Below are 20,956 nucleotides of genomic sequence, written 5' to 3'. Positions count from 1 at the left end.
AAAACACAGCATTTTTCCCTGAGTGCAGTTGGATCCACTGCCTTTCCTTAAAGATCAGACTGGCTGCCATTTCTTTGATTACAAAGGACCTGTGATTGCTTTATTTCAAATACAATGAATATTTAAAGTTCATCAACTTAACTTTTTATTATGACCAGATTTCAGGAAGGATTTATCTAATACAGAGTGAGTCACTCTATATAAAGGGCTTGTCAGAAAATAATTTCAGTATTTTTAACTTTTTTCTCCTAGGACTGAAATCAACCTGTTTAGTTACTAGTGTTTATTAAAACATAATAATTTATGATTGCAAAGAATAAATTTTATGGACCCCCCTTTTTCCCAGTAAAATAGCTTAAATGGGACAGAATATCCAAGATACCCTTCATTAAGGATAGAACGATCTCTTTAAATAACTGCTTTGGGGTCACTCTAAAAGTTTGTAAGACTTCTGGCTGGGACCTATGCCTTACACACATAATGCTCAGTGGCTTGTTCACAAGGATAATTGAGGTCTTAAATTAAAAACTGCTACATTATGTAACCAAAGAATTTTAGTGTTCTTCTGATATTAAATAAAACAGCCCAGGAAGGTGTGTTGAGCGAGTTATTAGCTGTTTGTTTGGAAGAGTTATTGGGAGGGAGCCAGTCATGGGTGTGAGCTGTATAACAGGGTGCTCTCTGACCTGGTTTTGTCCATCTTTACAGTACCACCCATTCCTATCAGAAGCAACCTGTGTGTGAGGTGTTTCTGAGGTCAAGGGGACCCAGACACAGTTCCCTTCACAAGTCTGCTTGGTTATAGTCACTTCTGAGTTTTGGATCTTAGTTTTCAACTTCTCCCAACGTCTCCCCAATATTCTCTATCAAATGCTCTATCCCAAGAAGAAACTTGTGTCTTAGACCATACTTTTGGGAGCATCTTTTTTTGTCTGATATGTGTTTTCACCAATTGTGAGACTGCCTCTGTCACATACTCATTTTATTTTGACTTTTAACAGTTTGTCGGGCACTTGTAATGTCCCACGCATTGTTTGTCTAAACTGTTGTCTGTTTTATTGTTATTTGCCAAATCCTGGGTCTGTTACACTGTTTTCCTTAAGTATTATGCTATTATCTTTCTTTTTCTAGTTTGACTCTATCAACATGACTTTCATCTTCTTTGACTTTATCAAATGACAACAGAAGGTGGTTCTCAGGCTCCAGTGAGTTTCTTAACTTGCTAGTTGAATAGCTGAATAGTTTTGTGTGTAACTGAGCAATCTCATTAAAATACTGCCTACTTAGCACACTAACATGGATGTACAACTATTTGAGGAGTAGCTAATGTTTTAGAATTTAAATATCCACCCTCTCTCATTTATTTAACACCCAATTAGTCAATGTTGATCCACAGTGCTGTCTTTCTAGCCTTTTATCTAAGATAAAAGAATTCCATGCTGTTGCAAACTTCTTGGTGCTTAGCCTTCTTGTATTTCTTCACGTTGCTTTCCCTAAATGTTTACATACCAATTAGGACTAACTACAAACCTGCAGTTGTTTTAATTTCTTGTAATGACAGCATTTTCTTCTTCCAGTGTTTGCATGCAGTTTTCTTGATCAGTTTTGGTTTTGAGTGTACAATTTGCAGTTACCTCCTGGAAAAAGCAGTGTGCTAATGGATTTCAGATGTGGGGTGAATAACTTAATTGTACATTCGTGCAAAATCAAACACATTTGGAATGAATTTTGTTTACTCTGGTTTCAAAGAATCAAATCATGCCAGTAACTCAACAAGTGCAAAGGCAATCCTTAAAAGGGGACTTAGCGATTTCAGAAAATATACGTTGGGGTTTTCTGCTGGACAAAGAAATCATGAACCAGCACTCTCGCACATTCCTGAAGTTACCCAGCCTTGCAACTCTGCTCTAATCTGTTGTTTTGTTCTGTGGGAAGAAGGGAATTCATTCCACAGATTAAGTGTTAACTGGTCCTAACAAGAATCCTGTCCTGTGATGGGAAGTGCATCTGTGATCAAGTTTGTACTAAAAAGGAGAGACGAATGTACTTTTCAAATACCTGATGACTCACACAGTATTAACAGATTGCCATGGTGATCTGCATTTCCTCTCCTGGGGAGATTCCCTAGCTAAAAGCTGCATTGGGGACAAAGCCAGAGCCTACTTCCATCCCTTATGTGGTTCCTACAAGTCTCTTTCATGAGCTTAAGGGGAATCCATATAGAAGACATGGGTCTCTCTGAGGGCCTGCATCACAGAGTATAACTACAGTTTCGCTTGGGCAGTGTAGAGATTTCATCTTCGCAGGTTTAATGGAGAGCTGAAAGACTCTCCTGTTTACTCCCTTTCTCTGAGATTGTGCATTATCACATCCCCACATCCTCAGTTTCGAGATACAGTTTCATCAGGGGCTAATGCCTGTGTGATCATGTACTAGTGGTATCAGTGGGAGGAGAAAGAAAATACAGTATTGTCAGACCTACACAGCATGTGTGATTTATGCTTTCTCTTTACTATTACTGTGACTATCCTGATTTATTTGACTCATGTATCTTCCTAAAGCTAAAATTAAGCTAGGGCATCCATTTTCAGATTTGGGCAGGTATCAGAAGCACAGGATTATCACAACATAGGTTTGGGACCTACTTTTGGAGTTTTCTGATTCTATAAATGTGGGACCCAAAAATCTTCATTTCTAGGAGATGTCCAAATGTGCTTGGTACTTCTAGCCAGATTTTTGAACATATTGGAATCAAGAGTTTGGTAAGAGTTTTCTCAGGTAGGAGGATTGATTTCTTCTATCTTTTTACTCCAGCTCTTACTGCGTTGCTAATACAGTATAACCATTATTTAACTATCAGTCAAGTTTTCCCTACACATTTCAGTCCTACTTGGTAAGACAACTTTAGAGAAATTTCAGATACTCAAAGGAAAGCAACAATTAAAAAGTATAATTAATCTTAAATTGCCATCCTTATTTCTGCCTGAACTTATTTAAGTTAATATAATTTACACAATTATAGTCTTCCTTTCTCAAAATGTCTGTTCTGTTCTATCAAAGCTGTGTATCTATAAACAACAAAAGCTAGGTGTTTTCTAGCTGGCTAATTCAAGCATCCAGAGGCCTTAATGGCATCAGTCAGATCAGAAAAGGGTGAACTTGAACGCTGAATGTGAAGAGTAATTGAAGAGTAATGCAGGTGTGCTGAAGTACCTAATTAATCTATAATTTTTAAGTATTTTTTTTTTTGGATGTGAGATCACATTCACTTAAAAATGAAAGAAATAAAAGAGACATTTCACTAGCATCTTAAGAAGCTGAGCACGTTAGTTCAAGGCTTTCAAAGAAGTATGTGCGAAATTGTTTCCTTTTCAAAACACTATATTAGCTACGAAAATGCAGCGAATAGCACAAGGCCCACAAGCGGTGGAGATCTGAGTGGTAAGTTTGAGTAGGTGACAGGCAGGAGCATGTAAAGAGGACAGGCTTTTGCAGTGTATTAGTTGTTTCTGTGTCAAATAATAATAAAAATAGAATAAAGTCACCAAAAATTCAGTTGAAAATTGTCAAAAGAAAAGAAAAGATGACCTTCTCTCAAAGACCAACCAACTAGAGACAACAAATAGGTCAGTGGGACTGCCTTTACCTAAACAACTAGCTCTGACATGAGATGGCCTCTCAGCTGTGTGCTGCATGGGACCAGGGCTGTGCTAGGATGACTGCCCATCCTGTTTCCTTTGGCATTTGCTGATTACAGTGAACTGAGACCTTCAGTCTGAACATCAGGAAAGCTTTGGTCCTGGAAATATTGGAAACCCTGAGGTATTTTTCACATTTTTGTTGGTGTCTTATATTACACACACAACACACACATAAATTATCTATAATATAAGCTAGATTCTCTTTTACATTTTTGTCACAATGATTCATTGATTGAGTGTGCATATGTGTGTGCATGTGAGAGAGTGTGTGTGAATGCATGCACATACATGTATGGGTATGATATGACCTATATGTTGAGAGGTCATAGGGCAACTCTTTGGAGGCAGCTTTTTCCATTCACAATTAGGGACCTGGAAGATCAAACTCAAGTTGTTAAGAGTTGGTGACAAGTGCCATTATCCAGTGATCTTTCATTTTTAGTGGCCTTGTTCTTTTCCTTAATTAGTAGTTGTCCCTGTGAAAGGTGACCAAGTTAATGGTATCTTAATTATAAGCCATGTAAAAATGTCCCAGCTTTGTAAGTGAAGTTACATAAAATGTTTTTAATTGGGCAATATATATTTTGTCTTTCTCCCAGTTTCAGAATAATTTTGGCCTCTACAAAATTGGTTGGTACTCAGAAAATTCTATATGATAAAAAAATTCCTTTGGGACTTTAGCTACTGATTTGTTATTTCATTTTCTTTGAGGAAGATCGCATAGAGACTGTATACCAACAATGTAGAAGCCTAGCGCTGAGCCATCAGTGGGTTGTAATGCATCTCCAATCCACCCAACTCGGTTTTCTAGATGACTTTCTCTCAGGTTACATGAACTTCAGATATGTAACACTGAAATGACCATGTAATTGGATCTCTGTTATGCTAATGCCAGACACGACTCTGTGTCTCCCCTATTGAACTCTCCTTTGTCAAGAATTACTTAAAAAAAAAATCAATGTACAAAACTTGATCTTTGGAGATTGTATCCTATTTCCCAAAAAAAAATGTGCAAAAATATTTTGCACAAAACAAAAAGACCCAGAAAAACAGGTAGAAAGGAATAAAACATATTTACAAAAAAACCTCAGTGGAAGTTCAGAATAGAAAGTGTTTGGCACTTGTACGGTCCGGCTGAAAATACTGTTTAAGACTAAAACAAAGTAGAGACTGTAGTGCTTGCTAGTTCTCAGTTCTGGATTATGTGATGAAGTCTACCTTTTGAAAAACATATATGGAAAAACTAATTTTGCACAACTATGACTCAGTTTAAGCTTTCCTCCATCTTAATTCAGCCGGCCATGGTATATGTGTCTGGCTCAGTAGACACACTTAGGCAGCATTTAAAAGGGAGTGGAGTAGTTTATTAAAACAGAGGGCTCCTCAAACAGCATAATAATGTCAGGAATATAGGTCCTTGGAGCATATTATTGTTTTAAGCAGAGGTCCCCACACTTTCACACTGGTTATAAAACATTATTTTGTGCTGCTGGCCTGGACTGAGAACGTCACCCATCTGCAGGCAATTAGAAGGAGTGGGGCTGTGCATTTGATTAGCTCAATAATAAACGGGCACAAGTGTGACTCGACTTATGTTAGTCAGATCCCTAGACAAATTTTTCTGTTGTTATCATATGAAATAACCCATTTTATCAACAATTAAGTAAATCCACATTTATGGGCACTTTGCGAAATCAGGAGGTGGGAAAAAGTCCAACCAAAAAAAGCCTTAAGTCATTAAAAATGTTTAACCCTGTTTTCCATAGAACAGATTCCAAGCACAAATTTTAGAAATTGCTAAATTATTCAGAACGGTTTAGGTTAAATATTATGTGTGTATATAAATGGTTAAGTATTCATATTTTCCATAAGCAATTATCCCAATAACTTTAATTTGTAATTTTTAAAATCCCCAGAGAACTAAGAACTACAGTATTTTAATATGTGAAAAAAAGCTTTGTAAAGTAGTCTTTCTCTACCTTTTGGTATTATAATTAATTTCATAAACATAAGATAAAATTTCATCCAGTGACTTATAAAACAGGTAAATGACTACTAAAATACATAGCTTTCCAATTATAGAGAGAGTATGTAACATGTTTGTTACAATATTGTGAAATTATACCCTACCTATATGGCTAACAACTTTAAAACCTTTTTCCTTTTTATTAATTAAATATGTCTGTTCCTGTGTGTTTTAAAAATATTTTAAATTGAAGTAGTTTTATTTCACATTCCCCCCATCCCTCCAGGCTTCCCCAGGTACACTCTCTTGAAACTCTCCCATGACCCACCACTACCCTCAAATTGATGGCCTCTTTTTCTCTAATTTTTATTGTCACATGGATAGGATATATGTATATACACATAAATACATATAAGCTGCTGAGTCTGTTTTTGCTGATGGTGTCTCTGTGATTTGAGGGTTGCCTGCTCTGAATTGGACAATAAATAAAGGGAAGTATCCGATAGCCAGGAAATGGAAAAAAAAATTCTGAATGTCATTCAATAGATAGATAGATTATAAAAATGTGGTTCATGACACAATGTAAAGGAAAACAAAATTACAAAAATTTAAGGTTAAGTGTGTGGACGAGAAAAGACTATCTTAGCATTTCTCACATTATTTACTTGTATTGAATAAGGTCACCCACACCCATGAAGACACTGTAGCATGTTCTCACTCCTCTGTGGTTCCCAGCTCCAAGTCCTCAGACCTGAATACAGAGCCTGGGCGGCCATGGAGACCATAGGTGTTAGGAGTGTGGGGTGTGGGGTCTGGTGTAGGATGGGTGCCAGGGCTTGATAGGGGACAGTAGAAAACAGGCGGTGTGAAATGGAAAATGGAAAGGCATGGTGGAGCTCCAGTTGGAGCAGATGGAGGTCAGAAAGGAAGAAGGAACAAAGCACAAATAATTCCAAGGTTGTTTGAAAAAGCAACAAGGAATCATTTTATGTTTACATAAAATGATACAGAATACATATATGTGCATCTATCTTTCTGTATGTGTTCTCTCTCTCTCTCTCTCTCTCTCTCTCTCTCTCTCTCTCTCTCTCTCTCTTTCTCTCTCTCTCTCTCTCTCTCTCTGTGTGTGTGTGTGTGTGTGTGTGTGTGTGTGTCTTAAATGAAGCAAAAGCACCCAGGCTGTAGTGCTCTTGACAAGAATCACAGACTCACAAGAATTTCAGAACAGGACAAAAATCCTCCTTTTGAATGGTGGTCAGGGAAATCCAAGTGACTTCCAAAATATATAGATTATTAATGCAGTCACAGGTTGCCTCTCAGAGGCTGAGGGTGGTCCCTATTGCTGACAACACCATGCAACCTGGATGATGGAAGCTAGAGCTGACCTAAAAGCTTCTTTCCTGTGGTCAAGCTTCCATAGTGCCAGAAAATACTCTGAAAGTTTTCAAGAAATGGAAGCAATTAAACGGTCCTGCCCAGATGCAATGCCTATGAACCATGACAATGATCAGTGCAGAAAGATGTCCAGAAAGTGCAGTATGTGGTGCTTGAGTGTTGTTAGTAACCAACAGCTGTTTAACTGGACTTAAGGCCCACTAAACAGGAGGAAAGACATGTCAATACTGTAAACCTAGCCAGCTTTCCAGGGCTAGTGGTGTCATGAGTATCAGAAACAATATCACCACCACCACTTTGTTAGACCAGCACAATTCCTTCCCACATTCAAAATAACCCTTACACCCACAGGGAAGTGTAACTATCTCCCCTCACCAAACAAGTCTTTCCTTATAGCAGACAGAAACCATCACAGAAAACCACAACTAGACACAATACAGTGATCGACAGATGTGGTGAGCCCCAGTGGATGCATCTGTTGCATGCGTTCTACAGCTTTGGTGGCAGATGCAGTGAGAAGATTGTTAGAACCAGAGCACCAGGATATCTGCTTTGAAACAGTCTCCCTTAGAAATGGCTGAATAAACAAGACTGGAACATGGCAACATCATGTTAATATGGGAGAGCAGAGATTTCATGAAGTGCCACCACTAAACACAGAACTACAGGCAATAAGGCTAAATATTTTAAAAGAAAATTAAATAGAATTTCATTTTCAGTATTTACAGAATATTTCTAATATACCCAATATATGTCTTAAATATATTTTATTCTAGTACTTCTTTATTCAGTTTTAGGCATTGCTCTTGAATTCAGCCAGAGGTGCCAGTGGTGGATCATGAACTACTTTGGTAAGTGATCCATTCTTTCTCTGTTCCTTTTTCCTTCAAGTATTATTAAAGTATTCAATACCTAAAGGGCTAATAATAATTCAAAATGTAAAAGTCCAAATAACTTCATAAAATATATATTTTTTTATTTTAGAAAAAAAGACCTTCAGGCCTCAAGCAAACTATTTAAAAAGCTGAACTAAATGGTGGTATATGTGAAATTAACTGAAGGTATTTTTTAACCAGGATTCACCCAAATACATATAAATCTCGTATCTCCTCGTCAGTTTATTTCCTTGTCAAAATCTTACATTAGATACCAGAATATCCAGCCGATGATAGCACATCATCATCAATCCTGGAATCCTGACTCATGGCAGTAACACAAAACAGATGCTGCTCTGAGGATCTCCTGAAAAGTGACACCATCGCGGCATGGGTTAGCTCTTTATGTGGGGTGACTTAAAATTTGCCCACAGAATATTAAATAAATAATTAAAAAAACAGAGCATGCCTGATTTCCTCAGTTCACTTAGATGCCATTTAAAAGCTCCCATCTCTGTACTGAGAATAGAGCAAAGCTCTGAAGAACAGAGCAGGTCTCTCTAATGCTTGACGGCACTAAACCTTGAGATACTCATGACCAGTCAGAAAAGCAGAGCTCCTAGGCCCTGCTGATTGCTCAGATTGTATGGTGATGCCAGACTTCCCGTTCTATGGGGGTCTGTCCACTCAGCCCTTAGCAATGTGAAAGAAGTCAGGATATCCTATAGCCCTTTCTCAATAAAAGGATCACCACACCAGCAGTTCTTAGGGGGATTTGTCAAGAAAAAATGCAAACAGTCCCTTGGCACAGTCCAGTTAGCCAGTATCTCACATGTTTTCAAATGCCAAGATTCTTATCGCTCAGCTCACATGAGTCTGCAGCTGTTTCTAGAATACACAGTTATGTGTACTCTGTGAAAATAAACAGAAAAGCCCAGGCAGACGAGCCATGGTGCAAGCGATAGAAGTAAAATGTGCTGAAATGAAACAGCCATGTGAACACAGAGCTGTTCTTCAAAGGGAGGAGAAGTCAGACCCGTTTTTCTTTACCCTGGAGTGATGAAATTAAGTTAGTGGCAACTCCAACAACAAAGACGTTTGAGAAACCAAGAGGGGACATTTATAGAATGGGTCAAAAGCAGGATTTCAAGTTCCAAACTAACCATCCAGCCCCTTTACTGACAGCTATGACTCTAGTAACCCCTGCTCCAGGATAAAAGCCAGCTCTGTCCTTAACACCTATATGATCTTTAGGTTTCAAACTTGGCTGCATACTGGAACCACACTGGGAACTTTAAGAAACATGGATGTCTGGAATTCATCCTTGGGAGTGTTATTTAATTGTGTTAGGGTGTGGCTTGGACCCGGGGAAGCTTTAACAGGCTTCTGAGTGATTATAAATAGAGCAGCTGTGGTTGGGAACCACTAATGAATTTTCTGATGCACTTTTTAGGATTATTGCAACAGTGAAATATGCTACTGCAGACGAAACACTTAGCACCATGTTCTGTGTGGGAAGCCCTTGATAAGTGCGAGTTATTGCACCCTCACCGGGAGGTGCGCTTGGGCAAGAACTTCCTTTTCAATACAAGCCATGCTCACCTTGACACACATTATGTTCACTCTGTTCATAGCCTGCTGCACACTGGATCCGGTGGGAAGGGTTGGAAGGGATGCGCTGAGGGTCAGCTGGGTTCCTCCGGATGACAAAGTTATTTCGGCCAGTCTGAACTTCAGGGCCAGCAACTGCAGTAGCACTGGCCATGAAGCCACCCCCAGGGACCACACCACTGGTTGCCATGCTTCTGGCAGCTACGGTCCCAGTGGTGGCACCGGATGATGCTTCCGCAGCTGGTGTTTCTTGCTGAGGTTGCTCATTATTGACAATAATTTGGGCTGTTTTAGGAAGGCAGAGATATCCTCCATAGTGGTTGACACATTTCATTCCACCTTTGCAAGCGTCTGGGACAATGTCACATTCATCAATATCTGTGGTCAGTAATAAAATAAGTCAGCAGTCTTCTCAGAGGGTATAGCAGCACACATGGGGTAAGAGGAGGACCACGTCAGACAAACACAGAGGGCTGCTCTTAGACAGGAAGTCTTAGAAGCAAACTTACCTTTGCACTGCTGTCTTACAGGGTCCCATTCATATCCATCGGTGCATTGCTGAAAAGAAAACGTCAAACATGGAGCCAGGAGACAATGAGCAGCTTCCCTAAGAGGCTATCTATCGTTAGCGCTTTACTCTGCAGGTTGGAGTCCTAGGGAAATGAGATGGGTGGTCAGGTCCACATCCTCCCCTTTAAGACCAGTCTGTCTTAAGAGCTTAGGGTCTCTCACCTTCTTTCCACTGGCCTCGGTGTGTCTACCACCATCCTATGGAGTTCTTTTTGAGACGGGCCTCCCAATTTTTCTGATTGACCTTTTTATTTTCTCCATTTATTATTATGCATTTCACATAAGACAAATACTGAGAAAAAGACTAGCTGGGTTCCCTATTTTCTCCCACCCTGAGTTCCTGCATCTTTCTAAATCTTCCTGAGCATCAGAGTATTGGAACCCAGCCCACTGTCCCTCAGGTCCATTAGCTGGTAGTCTGTAGCTGTTCCTCTTTCCATCCTCAGGCTAATGGAGTCCAACCTGTCAGGGGTTACTAGAACATACCCACATGATTGATACAAATTAACTCAACGCTTTCCATACCTTCTAGCTCACACATTCTTTCCCCAAAACACAATGCAGTGCTCCTTCCTCTTGCACTGCCTTGTAGGAATGAGGGACACCTGGCAGCTTGACTGTACTGTGCACTACTCATCAACTGCTTGGCCTGGAAACTTTCTCCTTCCTCTGAAACATATCTGACGGGACCACCCTCACTCTGTCATGTGGGTCTGAGCTCTCCTGAGAAGCCCCAATTGCTGCCTATGCACTGGGCCCTGAAATCTTAGAGTTGCGACCGTGTTATACCTGCATGATATCTCTCCTATTAATTATCCCAATATTTCTCATGAATCCCGAACATTTATAGCAGTTCTGTGACTCAGAATAGGGTACCACTGAAGCAGATCGTCCTTTGAGGAATCCTCTACCATTGCTGTGATTTCTCCATCCCAACACTCTATTCTCCACTGGTGAGGGGTTTGGGTTCTCCAGGGGTTCTGTCTGTTGACTTTTTTTTCTCTAAAACTCTGGTTCTGGGTCAGATATTCCCTGAGTTTAGATTGGAGTCCATGGTCCTAAGCCAGCTGGGACTAAAAATACTTATTTTCTGCTTTGTTCTTACTCCTTAAGACATCTGTTGCACCTCCAGAAGGAAGTTAAAGGGTTATTAGGATGCTGGTGTCCACTGGACCTGATAAAGTTTCTGAAAGCCTCTTAATGGAGAAATGCTTATTTCAAACTTCTTCCAGACTCAGGTAACTTCATACAGTGCAATGATAAGCAGCTAGACTTCTGCTGTCCTATCCTTTGTCTACTTTAGGAACTTCCTTCCTCTCTGACAATTTATAATCCTTTCAAAATCATCTTGTTGAAAGTCCACACTCAAAACCTCTTATTCTGGCTGGCTGGGAATGGCAGCATTTCTCTGTGAGAAATAATAGACCTGCCTCCTTTCTAGCCAGGCTGCCTGCTCTGATGGCGTGAGAAGAGTGTCTACCTTTCCTATAATGCTGCCACCAGATTCCTTCTCGGCCCGCCCCCCCCCCCCTCTGATACTCCAGGCAGGTCCTCTGCCCTGAGAGCTGCTCAGTACATTCTCCCCACTTCCCTCTGCTTCCCACTCCTTGAACATGGCCCCATATGAGCATTCACTGCAAGGCCTTTCCTCTCCTTGTGGGGGGCCCACCAGGATTTCCCTCCAGAGTTGCTCAGGAATTGGAAAGAACCAGCTGCTGCACGTTTCCTGGCAGCTTGACAATCGTGTTCAATCAACAATCTGCTAAACTTTGTGTATACTCTAGATTCTTCTCAGCCACGCCACCTTCCTTTTCCTTCCCAGTCTTCAGGAATTATAAACCCGAGACAAAAGATCTGGGTTCTGCCCACAGCCCCTTGGTCTCCTGCAGCTCACAGCACAGGTAGGTTTTGCAGCAGTCTGTTCAGACACAGAACTTCACTCTATGTTTTTCCCCTCTGTGGTTCACTGTAACTATGTAACTTCAGTGTGCATTTTAGTTATACAGTACAGATGTTCCTTGTGTTTATAAGTGTCCCATGCATGTAAATTATCTTTATCTGGCATCCTTTCTCTATTCCAAGGAAACATTTAAATAGGGCCCATAGTCACTGTAACTAATGCTGTATACCTGATTTTAAGGTATGTGTATGTGCAAGAGTGGGTAATGCTTACATTTTAAGATTCAGAGGTTTTTCCTCAAAGACACACAGGGGCATTTATGAATGGTCCTGTGATTGGTAAGATAATGAATGTAATTTCTCCTTCACAGTGTGCTTATGGAGACCACCATTCTGTCTGTACTTAACAGTAGTTACATATTACAACATATATGCTTTCTGTTTCACATATGTTTTGTTAACTCTTCATTTAAGAGATAATTGCTTTTGAGATTCTTATTAAAAGTTAGACATAAAAAGCCTTTAGATTAAAAGGGAGCTCTAAAGGTTATGTATATAAAACGTGTATTTGGTAATAAAGGTCAAAAAATGGGAAAATGCCTTTACACAAAAAAGATTTTATATAGGAAAATTATGAAAGACCCTTATAATGTAGTTAGAACTTAATTATGACCAAAATTCCAAACATAAAATTAAAATCAATGCCTTTTTTTTCTCTCTCCCTTCCCCTTTCCCTCTTCCTCTCTTTCCCTCCCTCCCTACCCCTTTCTCTCCTTTCCCCTCTCCCTCCCTCTCTTCCCCCCACCCCCGTGTGTGTGTGTGTGTGTGTGTGTGTGTGTGTGTGTGTGTGTTTGTCTCTGTTTCCCTTTAATTACAGCAATATGTTTTCCTTGAGCATTTGCTATTTTTCATTCTATTTTTATATGTGTGTGGTATTTGTGTATATGTCTTACATTGCACATGTGTAGATGCATGTAGTCGTATTGCGTGTGGGCCTGATGCTGATGCTAGAAATCTAGTCTATGTTTCTACTGTATTTAATAAGGCAGAGTCACATCCAGAGCTCTCTGATATGAGTAGTCTCAATAGGCAGCTTGCTCTGTGAATTCCTGATTCTTTTCTTTCCAAGGCCAGAATTGCAGATAGAGTGCTGCATTTGCCCAGCACTTCTGTGGGGATCCAAACTGTTGTGCCTACACTTGCATAGCAAATGCTTAATGCCTGAGCCATCTTCCCAGCCTCCAGCTTCCTCAAATACTGATTTTCCTTAATAATATTTATAAAAGTTAGACGAGATATTTAATTAATTTTTATGTGTATGTGTGTAGGAGCATATGTGCCATAGCTCATATATGGAAGTTGGAGGACAAGCTTTGGAATTCAGTTTTCTGTTTCTACCAAATGGGACCTGATATTGAACTCAGGTTGACAGGCATGGCAGTAAGCAATCTCACAGCCCCCAAATGTTGGTTTGTCATTTTACTGAGATATTTAAAAGCTGTGATTAGATTTCTCCAAATGCTAAACATATTTTCCTTTAGAATGAAGCCTTTGCTTGCTGTCTTAACATTAGGGAAAATTCTGTAGTAAAAGATTATTTATATTGAGATATTTTTGCTAATTATAAAACTTATTCTGATAGATAATTAAGTCTATTTACAATCTAAGCTATTTATACAAATTTCACTTTAGCTATGACCCTCAGTCCTCTAGAAGGAAAATTAAATAAGAAACTACCCCCAATAAGTGTGAGTTTTCACTGTAAGTCCGTGCAAAGTACGGGAAGCAAGGACAATCTCATTAGTCAAAAGAAGACCCCCCTCCTACCCAACCTGGAGGAAAGGATAACACTTCTTAATCTGTTATATGTAGAAGATACTTGAAGTTTAGTTTGGTACAGTCCTAACACTAAGGCTGTAGGTTAAGATTACACTTGGCCCCCTTAATTTGATCATGATTTTGATATGACTATTTACTAAGGCTCCCTACCCTACTTGAACCAAGTTCACATCTTTAAAAATTGCAAATGTTTTCACTGTCTTTGAAAAATATAAAAGAAGCCTAATTTGAAATAGCCTAAAATTTGTTTTAAATCTTCCAAAAGAAATTCTATTTGTAGGATATTTATAATTTAACCCAAAGTCTTAGATGCAAACTTTGACTTTTCTAATTAAAAAAATAAAAATAAGAATATTAACTGAGTCCAGTCACCTAGATTACTACTCTTCTGCCTTGATTCAATTTACTACAGTTGGGAATAACTAAAGTTTTAAAAATTACACTTTCTGGAATGTACTAGAGCAAGTGTTTCCTTCATTTCATAGCTTTACTTCATGGTGTACTATGTTTTTGATTATTTTAACATGAGACATAGTACTACTGTTAAAATAGTTGTAGAGGACAGGACAAAAACCAGACAAGATCATGATGGCTAACTGGTTAATATGATCCAAGAATTTCTTCCTTCATAGTTTTGGTAATCACTTCTCTCTCCAAAAGACCCACCTTCCTGACTATTCTGCCTGAATTTCATCAGAAATTCTAAATTTACCATCCTGGCAATGTAGCAATATTTTTCACATTCCTTCAAAAGCTATACCTGTGTCAGTACAACTTCAGAAGTAATGCCTGTGTTGTCAGGATGTAAGCAGTGAGTGTTGACAAGCCAAGGGCCAAAGGTTTTTCAGGGGCTTTCTTAGCCTCTCTAACCCCATGATACTGGGCAGTCAGCAGAAGACACCATATGGTGCCAGGGGCCTCAGCTCCCTCTGTGTAAGGTCATTCCATCCATTCCTTTTGTAAAGTAAAGAGGCTGGAATATTAGAACCCAGACCAGCTGCTGCCTCTGTAACTGTGTCTCCTTTTTCTCTGTATATGTATCTTAGTTTATTTTATATGCTTGCCCTAGGCTAACAGACTCAAAGCAATCAGGGCTAGTTCTTCACTAAGCAACCACTCAGCAGCTTCTTATACTAAATATTTTTAGGGCTCATGGGCCAGAAAAGCAGGTGGGTAGAGGGCAAATCTTACTGAGATGTCAGCAGGGTGACAGATGCTTTTGTGTGAACAGGACAGGAGGAAGGTCCTTGCAAAGAAGGAGAGAGTGAACTAGTCTTACTGAATGAGGATTCCCTCCACCTCATTCATACACCCAGGGAGATGTGAGAATTTTTGGAACGGGGATCATTATGAACAGTCATAAGACTATTGAGGAAGGAAAGAGTTCTGGTAGGAGCTGAGGCCAGGATTCAGCAGGGCTGAATCCAGAAATCCTTTCACTGAGAGCGAGGAACTACATTCTGTCTTGAAGGTCAGATTTTGCTGGGCCTGTGAATTACTTAGCGTGCTGTTTGAACCGGACAGTAGCTCTCCAAGATCTGACTCTGTCAACCTAGATAGGATGCCTGGAATCTGGTCTTTGTAAGCACTTCAGACAGTACTCATGTAAGTTGTCAATTATATCCCAAGAAACACCCTAGAGAAGATAAGAAGCCTCTGTAGAGACTTAAAGCCCAGGAAACAGTATGATCAGAGGACATCTGAGGAAGCCACAACCAAGAAGATGCTTCAAGGGAGACTGCGAAAATGGAGTAGAAACTGGAGTTGCCAGTTACCAGAAATGGCAACTGACTATGCAAATAGATTCTCTGGGAGTACTTAGCTAATGGAGACACTGGGAAGTCAGCTGTTTTAGTGATGCTGGAGACCTACTAGGATGAAAACTCAACTCATGTTATCCTGCACACCAACTCATTCTAGTTTTTCTAACACTGTTTAAGGTGCCTGCATCACCTAGGCAAGAGCCAGGGGACTCAGCTTTGATGTTTCCACTGGTTTCCTTTAAAATTCTGACCACTCTTCCATTTTTACAGTTACCATACTGACACAAAACTTCTTGGCCTCAAGAAGAAGCAAGACTCCTTATGCTCACATTCTGTGAGGCAGGCATACTGGTTAGATTTGCTTTCCCTCCTATGAGCTCATGGAGACCTCAGACATGCACAGTTTTCCTTCCCCATCTGCTCAACTTTTCTTGTATCACCTCCTAGGCTTGTCCTGGTGGCTATGCCAGATCTTCCTTAGAACAATCTGAGCCCAGACTCTCCATCAAGACCCAGCATTAAGTTATTCTTTTATATTAGTACCAACATTATCTACCTCTGCCATTTCTATTTTTTTTTAGTGATTTGTATTATTTATGATAATGTTTTTAAAAGCTTTGTAGTTTTTAACAGTATCTTTCCTGATATAGAAGATCTGATTGTCTCAGCAAACAAATAACGTAAATTTCTTTTGATAGTGAAAGAATTGCTCATGTAGATACTTGTCTAATAGTAGGTTAGTGGACCCTAACTCTAATATGAAAGGGGAATATAAGACTGCCTGTTTTAGAGATACTATTCTTTCAAAACATGCCAAGGTGGCAGCTCATTTGAATAATTGCATAAATAAGGGAGACTTGCAGTTTGTTTTAGAAATTTAGCATGTTGCATTGATGCATTTAACATGGCTCTATTATTAAGGTTAGTCTGAAATTCCTGACTTCTGTTCAGCCTTATATCAAGTGGATAACCTTTCTGTTCCTTTATTCTAGCACCCATCAGCAGGATCACGGCACTCACCTCACACTGAGGTGATTAAGAATAGTCACCCCTGGTCCTTTAACCAGCTACTATTGAGTATACACATCTTAAAAAAGGAATAGGCTTAATCTATCATCTCCTAGCACGAAAAGTGTGTCATATCTGGAAGGCCTTCATAATAACAATTCTAAAACTGAAGGGTTTAACTCACAATGGATACTTTCTACGCAAAACAAATAAGATGTAGGTGATTGGGAAACAGGAAGCATGAGATATGCAATTCAAAAGTGATAATACCTGCCTAGGAGACTGAGACGGAAGATCATGCATTCAAAGCCAGACTGGACTACATAGTGAGTTCTAGGACAGCATCGAAGAAAAGGAGTAAACTCTTTTATTAGATGGATACACAAGTACAGAGTTTAATCCTAGCTCAGTGAGAGGGCGGTAAGTTTAACCTGAGTAACAAAACATTCTTATTTAAAGATAAACAACACATGCTTTCATTTTTCTTTATTTGTTTGACTGTTAAATTAGCACAATACTTTTACTTAATCATTTTATTTAAAATTTTCCTAAACAGCAGAAGGGAACATTTGCTGAATGGGTAATACTATTCTAGGGATAACATGACGCAAAAGTGAGATAATGTTTATTAGTAATTGATATTAGCTCACTTCTGAGTTTTACTCTAAAAACATTTGCATTCTTTTGAATAGGGTTACTCAATTCTAAGATTTGGAAAGAAGTGTAAAATGTGTTTTTCATATACTCACCCAGGACAAATGTCATTCATCTCAGAACACTGAGAGTTAGAAAGCAACACAGAGGCACAAAGGCCTAATTTGAGCCAGGTAAGCCCTGCCGTGTCCCCTCCTGACACATCTATTTTGGGCACTGGGTGGGATCAGAAGATATCTTAAAACGTTATTTTATATTGGTTATACTGATGCACCTAAGTGACTAAATGTGACTAAAACTTGCCAGAGATGCAAATAGAACTTGCAAGACCAGGATGCACACAGTGCGTTTTTAAATCTACTTTGGCAAATGCTGTCTCCTGGTGACAGATAAACTATCTGTGGCATTCTTCCATGAATAGACAGCCTTCGAGAAGAAGCACTTCATTAGGACAGACACAAATGAGTACTTACACAACACATTTTTATTTGATTTGAGTGTTACTCTGCATTCACTGCAGGTACCCAGGCTTCCGGAGTCCACAAACCCATCAGCTCATATGCGGTTAGACTTGAATTTTAAAACAGTTCATTTTTGGATTTGCGCAAATCATTCTATTTTGGTTCTCATCTCAGCAAGTGATCTAACCGCATCTTCGAAAGGACCTAAACAGAGCAGTTTGTCAGGTATCCTAAATCTGAATCATATGAAAGTGTTGCTTATTTTATTTTGCTTCACAGATTACTGCCCGCTTACCCTGACAGAGACCGCTCAAGTCTTGTATCATAGACTACAACTCAATAAGTGTATCTCAAATTCCATCACTCCTTACCGTGTATGTGATGGTTTCCTCAGTGTCCTGTGTCTTGACCAGCGCCAGAGTCAGCATGGTCAGGAAAAGTGTCTGCCACATCGTGATTCTCTAAGGGAAATGGGACAAAGAAATGGTTAGCATCAGCTGCCTGGAAAATCAAAACTTTATCAGCGAAGAAACTTGCAGGGAAAGGAGGGTGGGGAGCCCAAGATACCCAATTTCCAGCCTGCTGTCTCACCCCTGCCCCAGCCACCAAATAAGCAAGACAGGAGGAGAAACTACTGCAGAACTGCATTACTTCATTCCGTCCATCCTGTACCAGGGTTGTTCAGCATGCGTTTGTACCACACCTACTCATTAGGCTCCAGGAAACGGTAGTCAAAAGGGATATAGAAAGTGATCAATTCTATCCCTCTGACCCCTCTGAGGTGGAAAAGGGGCCACAGCACCTGTCTGTTTTCTGAAACTACAGAGTACTCATCCATGGCTCACCTCTAGCTGAAGTCCGTGCCCAGTCCAACAAAAGATAACCTGCAAACCAGTATCAGTCACGTGGCCACAGACTTTATTGCCCTTAAAAAATTTTCCGAAGTACCCAAACAAAACTTGAAGAGTTCTTTTAGTTCCTGATAGAATACCCCACAGAGCTTCTCACCGCGGGGTGACTTCTCTAGTCCCTACTGTTAAATCTCCATTTCCATCAGCTCCCAGCGCACAACTTTGTTTCCAAGCTCAGGGCTTCGGAGACCAGCAGCTCAAAGTCTCTGATCCCTTGTTCCTTCGTTTCAGATCTCAAAACTGGGGTCTAGGCTGCCTAAGGTCGGATTTCAGAACGCTTTGCGGCACTGAGTACCGATTTCTGTGTGCCTAGCCTGGTGCCTGCAGGACAGTGAGCTCAGTTTTTTTTTTTTTTTTTTTTTTAGATGTAAACTACTAGGCGCCTGTCAGCGGGAGTTGCTTCTGCTTCTAACCAGCCTCTGGGCAATCCAGGTGCCTTTCAAGTCTCATACATCAAGTCACTGAACCTAGAGACCATGGTCACCAGCAAAGCTCGCAGTGTTCATAATTATCACGCATATTCTGCCCATCCTAACAAATGTCACCCAAGTTCTGGCACAGGCTGACAGATTGCTATCCCAGACCCGCACCTCTACCTCCATCTTCTCTGCCCAGTTGCACAGTCGGGGACAGTTCTTGGGTCACCCCACCACACTTCCCGGCACAGCCCCGCGGGTATGGTGCACATCTGCGACCTTGGCTAGGGGCTCCTACCTGCGGGGGGGCCGCGCAGCTCTCCTGCCCAGCAGCGAAGGAGTGCGAAGGGGAGGGCAGCCTGGTGGGTCTGAATTGGTGAGGTCTGGCAGCAGCAGCAGCAGCAGCAGCAGCAGCTACAGGAGGAGGAGGAGAAAGGGAGGAGAAGTTGGGCGAAGGGGGGCGGAGGAGAGAGAGGGAGGCGCAAGCGCCCTGCCCACGCTTCCAACCTTGAGGGAAAGCGCGCCTCTTGGCGTTGGGACCAGAGGGGCCCAGCTGTCTTCTGCAGTAGGACCCTTGGTCCCCCGATTCACAGGAATTTGAGATACAACTAATAGCTAAATATCATTCCCATTGAGCTTTTAGAGTTTACAGGAATGGCTTAAATTCCCTTTTATTTCAACAAGTGATTCCTGGGAGAATAAAGTAAGGCTATTAACAGAACTGGTCCTTATTTTTCAACTTAGCTTTTTTTTTTTTTACCTATTGTAAATATTTTTATTGGATATATTTTATTTACACTTCAAATGTTATCCCCTTTCCAGGTTTCCCCTTCATAAACTCCATGTCCCATCCCCTCTCCCCCTGCTTCTATGAGGGTGCCCCACTCACCCACCCCCTCCTGCCAGTTTTGGCAGGACCAAGGGCTTCTCCTCCCATTGATGCCCAACAAGGCCATCCTCTGCTACACATGCAGCTGGAGCCATGGGTCTGTCCATCTGTAATCTTTGAATAGTGGTTTAGTCCCTGGGAGCTCTGATTGGTTGGTATTGCTGTTCTTATGGGTTGCAAACCCCTTCAGCTCCTTCAATCCTTTCTCTAACTCCTCCTTTGGAGACACCATTCTCAGTTTAATGGTTGGCTGTGAGCATCTCATATTTTTATTTTTGGAGGTGTGTGTGTGTGTGTGTGTGTGTTTTCGTGCATTCTGTCTGCTTTCTAAAATGTGAAAGGTAAGACTGAATACATTTCTGAGCCTACTTGGTGCTAGGTGTTAGGAGTGAGCCAAACACATGCTAACAAAATATGTGCCATCCTGAGGTGTATGTATGTCTCTCCTCCCCAGCTTTGTGTGTGAGTGCACACGTACATGTGTGCTTGTTCTTGTGTGTGTGTGCACGTGTTCGTGCATGTGTGTGTGTTTGTTTGTGTGTGTGTGTGTGTGTAGCTCGCTAATCTTTCAGATCATGTCATTTCTTTCTCATCTACAGTTTCTCATTCCTCCCAATTACTACCCATACAAAGTTAAGTTAGGCATTTTTCTTGCATCTTTCATAATAATGGTGGAATTTCAGGAATCTGAAGAGATAATCTCTCCACCCCCTTCATTAAGTCATACCACATAGATTGCAGCTATTTCTGATAGCTTCTCCCAGCCCACAGTTAGGCAGCTAGTTCCCTTTGGCTGCAGGTGTGCCTTTTAAGGGCCAAGTCACCAAATGCAATTTGAGAAGCAATAGAAGCTGGTCACTTGGAAGGACTAAGGACTTTCCTGTCAAGGGGCAGACTGCAGAGGTTGTGGAAATGGCAAATTGGTAGAGACTGCTGGAAAGCAGCTGTTAGGTGGTAGCTACTCTTTCTTTCTTCTGGGTAGGTGGGTTAAGTAAACA

At 40.6% G+C, this 20,956-nt stretch overlaps 1 protein-coding gene across 1 annotated transcript in view; it reads right to left on the bottom strand.

The window, feature by feature from the left end:
* EFEMP1 (EGF containing fibulin extracellular matrix protein 1) overlaps positions 1–19,503 on the bottom strand; it is a 66,799-nt gene extending 47,296 nt beyond the window's left edge. Inside the window, exons 1-4 of the mRNA XM_080926769.1 lie at positions 19,368–19,503; positions 18,114–18,203; positions 10,058–10,106; positions 9,540–9,926 (exon numbers count right to left, since the gene is read on the bottom strand). Of these exons, the coding sequence (XP_080782895.1) occupies positions 9,540–9,926; positions 10,058–10,106; positions 18,114–18,194 (517 nt within the window). The 5' untranslated portion in view covers positions 18,195–18,203; positions 19,368–19,503. The remainder of the gene's footprint in view (positions 1–9,539; positions 9,927–10,057; positions 10,107–18,113; positions 18,204–19,367) is intronic.
* Positions 19,504–20,956: the final 1,453 nt, after the last annotated feature.

The sequence above is a fragment of the Micromys minutus genome, assembly GCF_963924665.1.
Source record: "Micromys minutus genome assembly, chromosome: 1".
In the NCBI taxonomy this organism is placed as follows: Eukaryota; Metazoa; Chordata; class Mammalia; order Rodentia; family Muridae; genus Micromys; species Micromys minutus.
The sequence above is the reverse complement of the archived record's forward strand: the minus strand, read 5'-3'. Positions and strand labels throughout refer to the sequence as shown.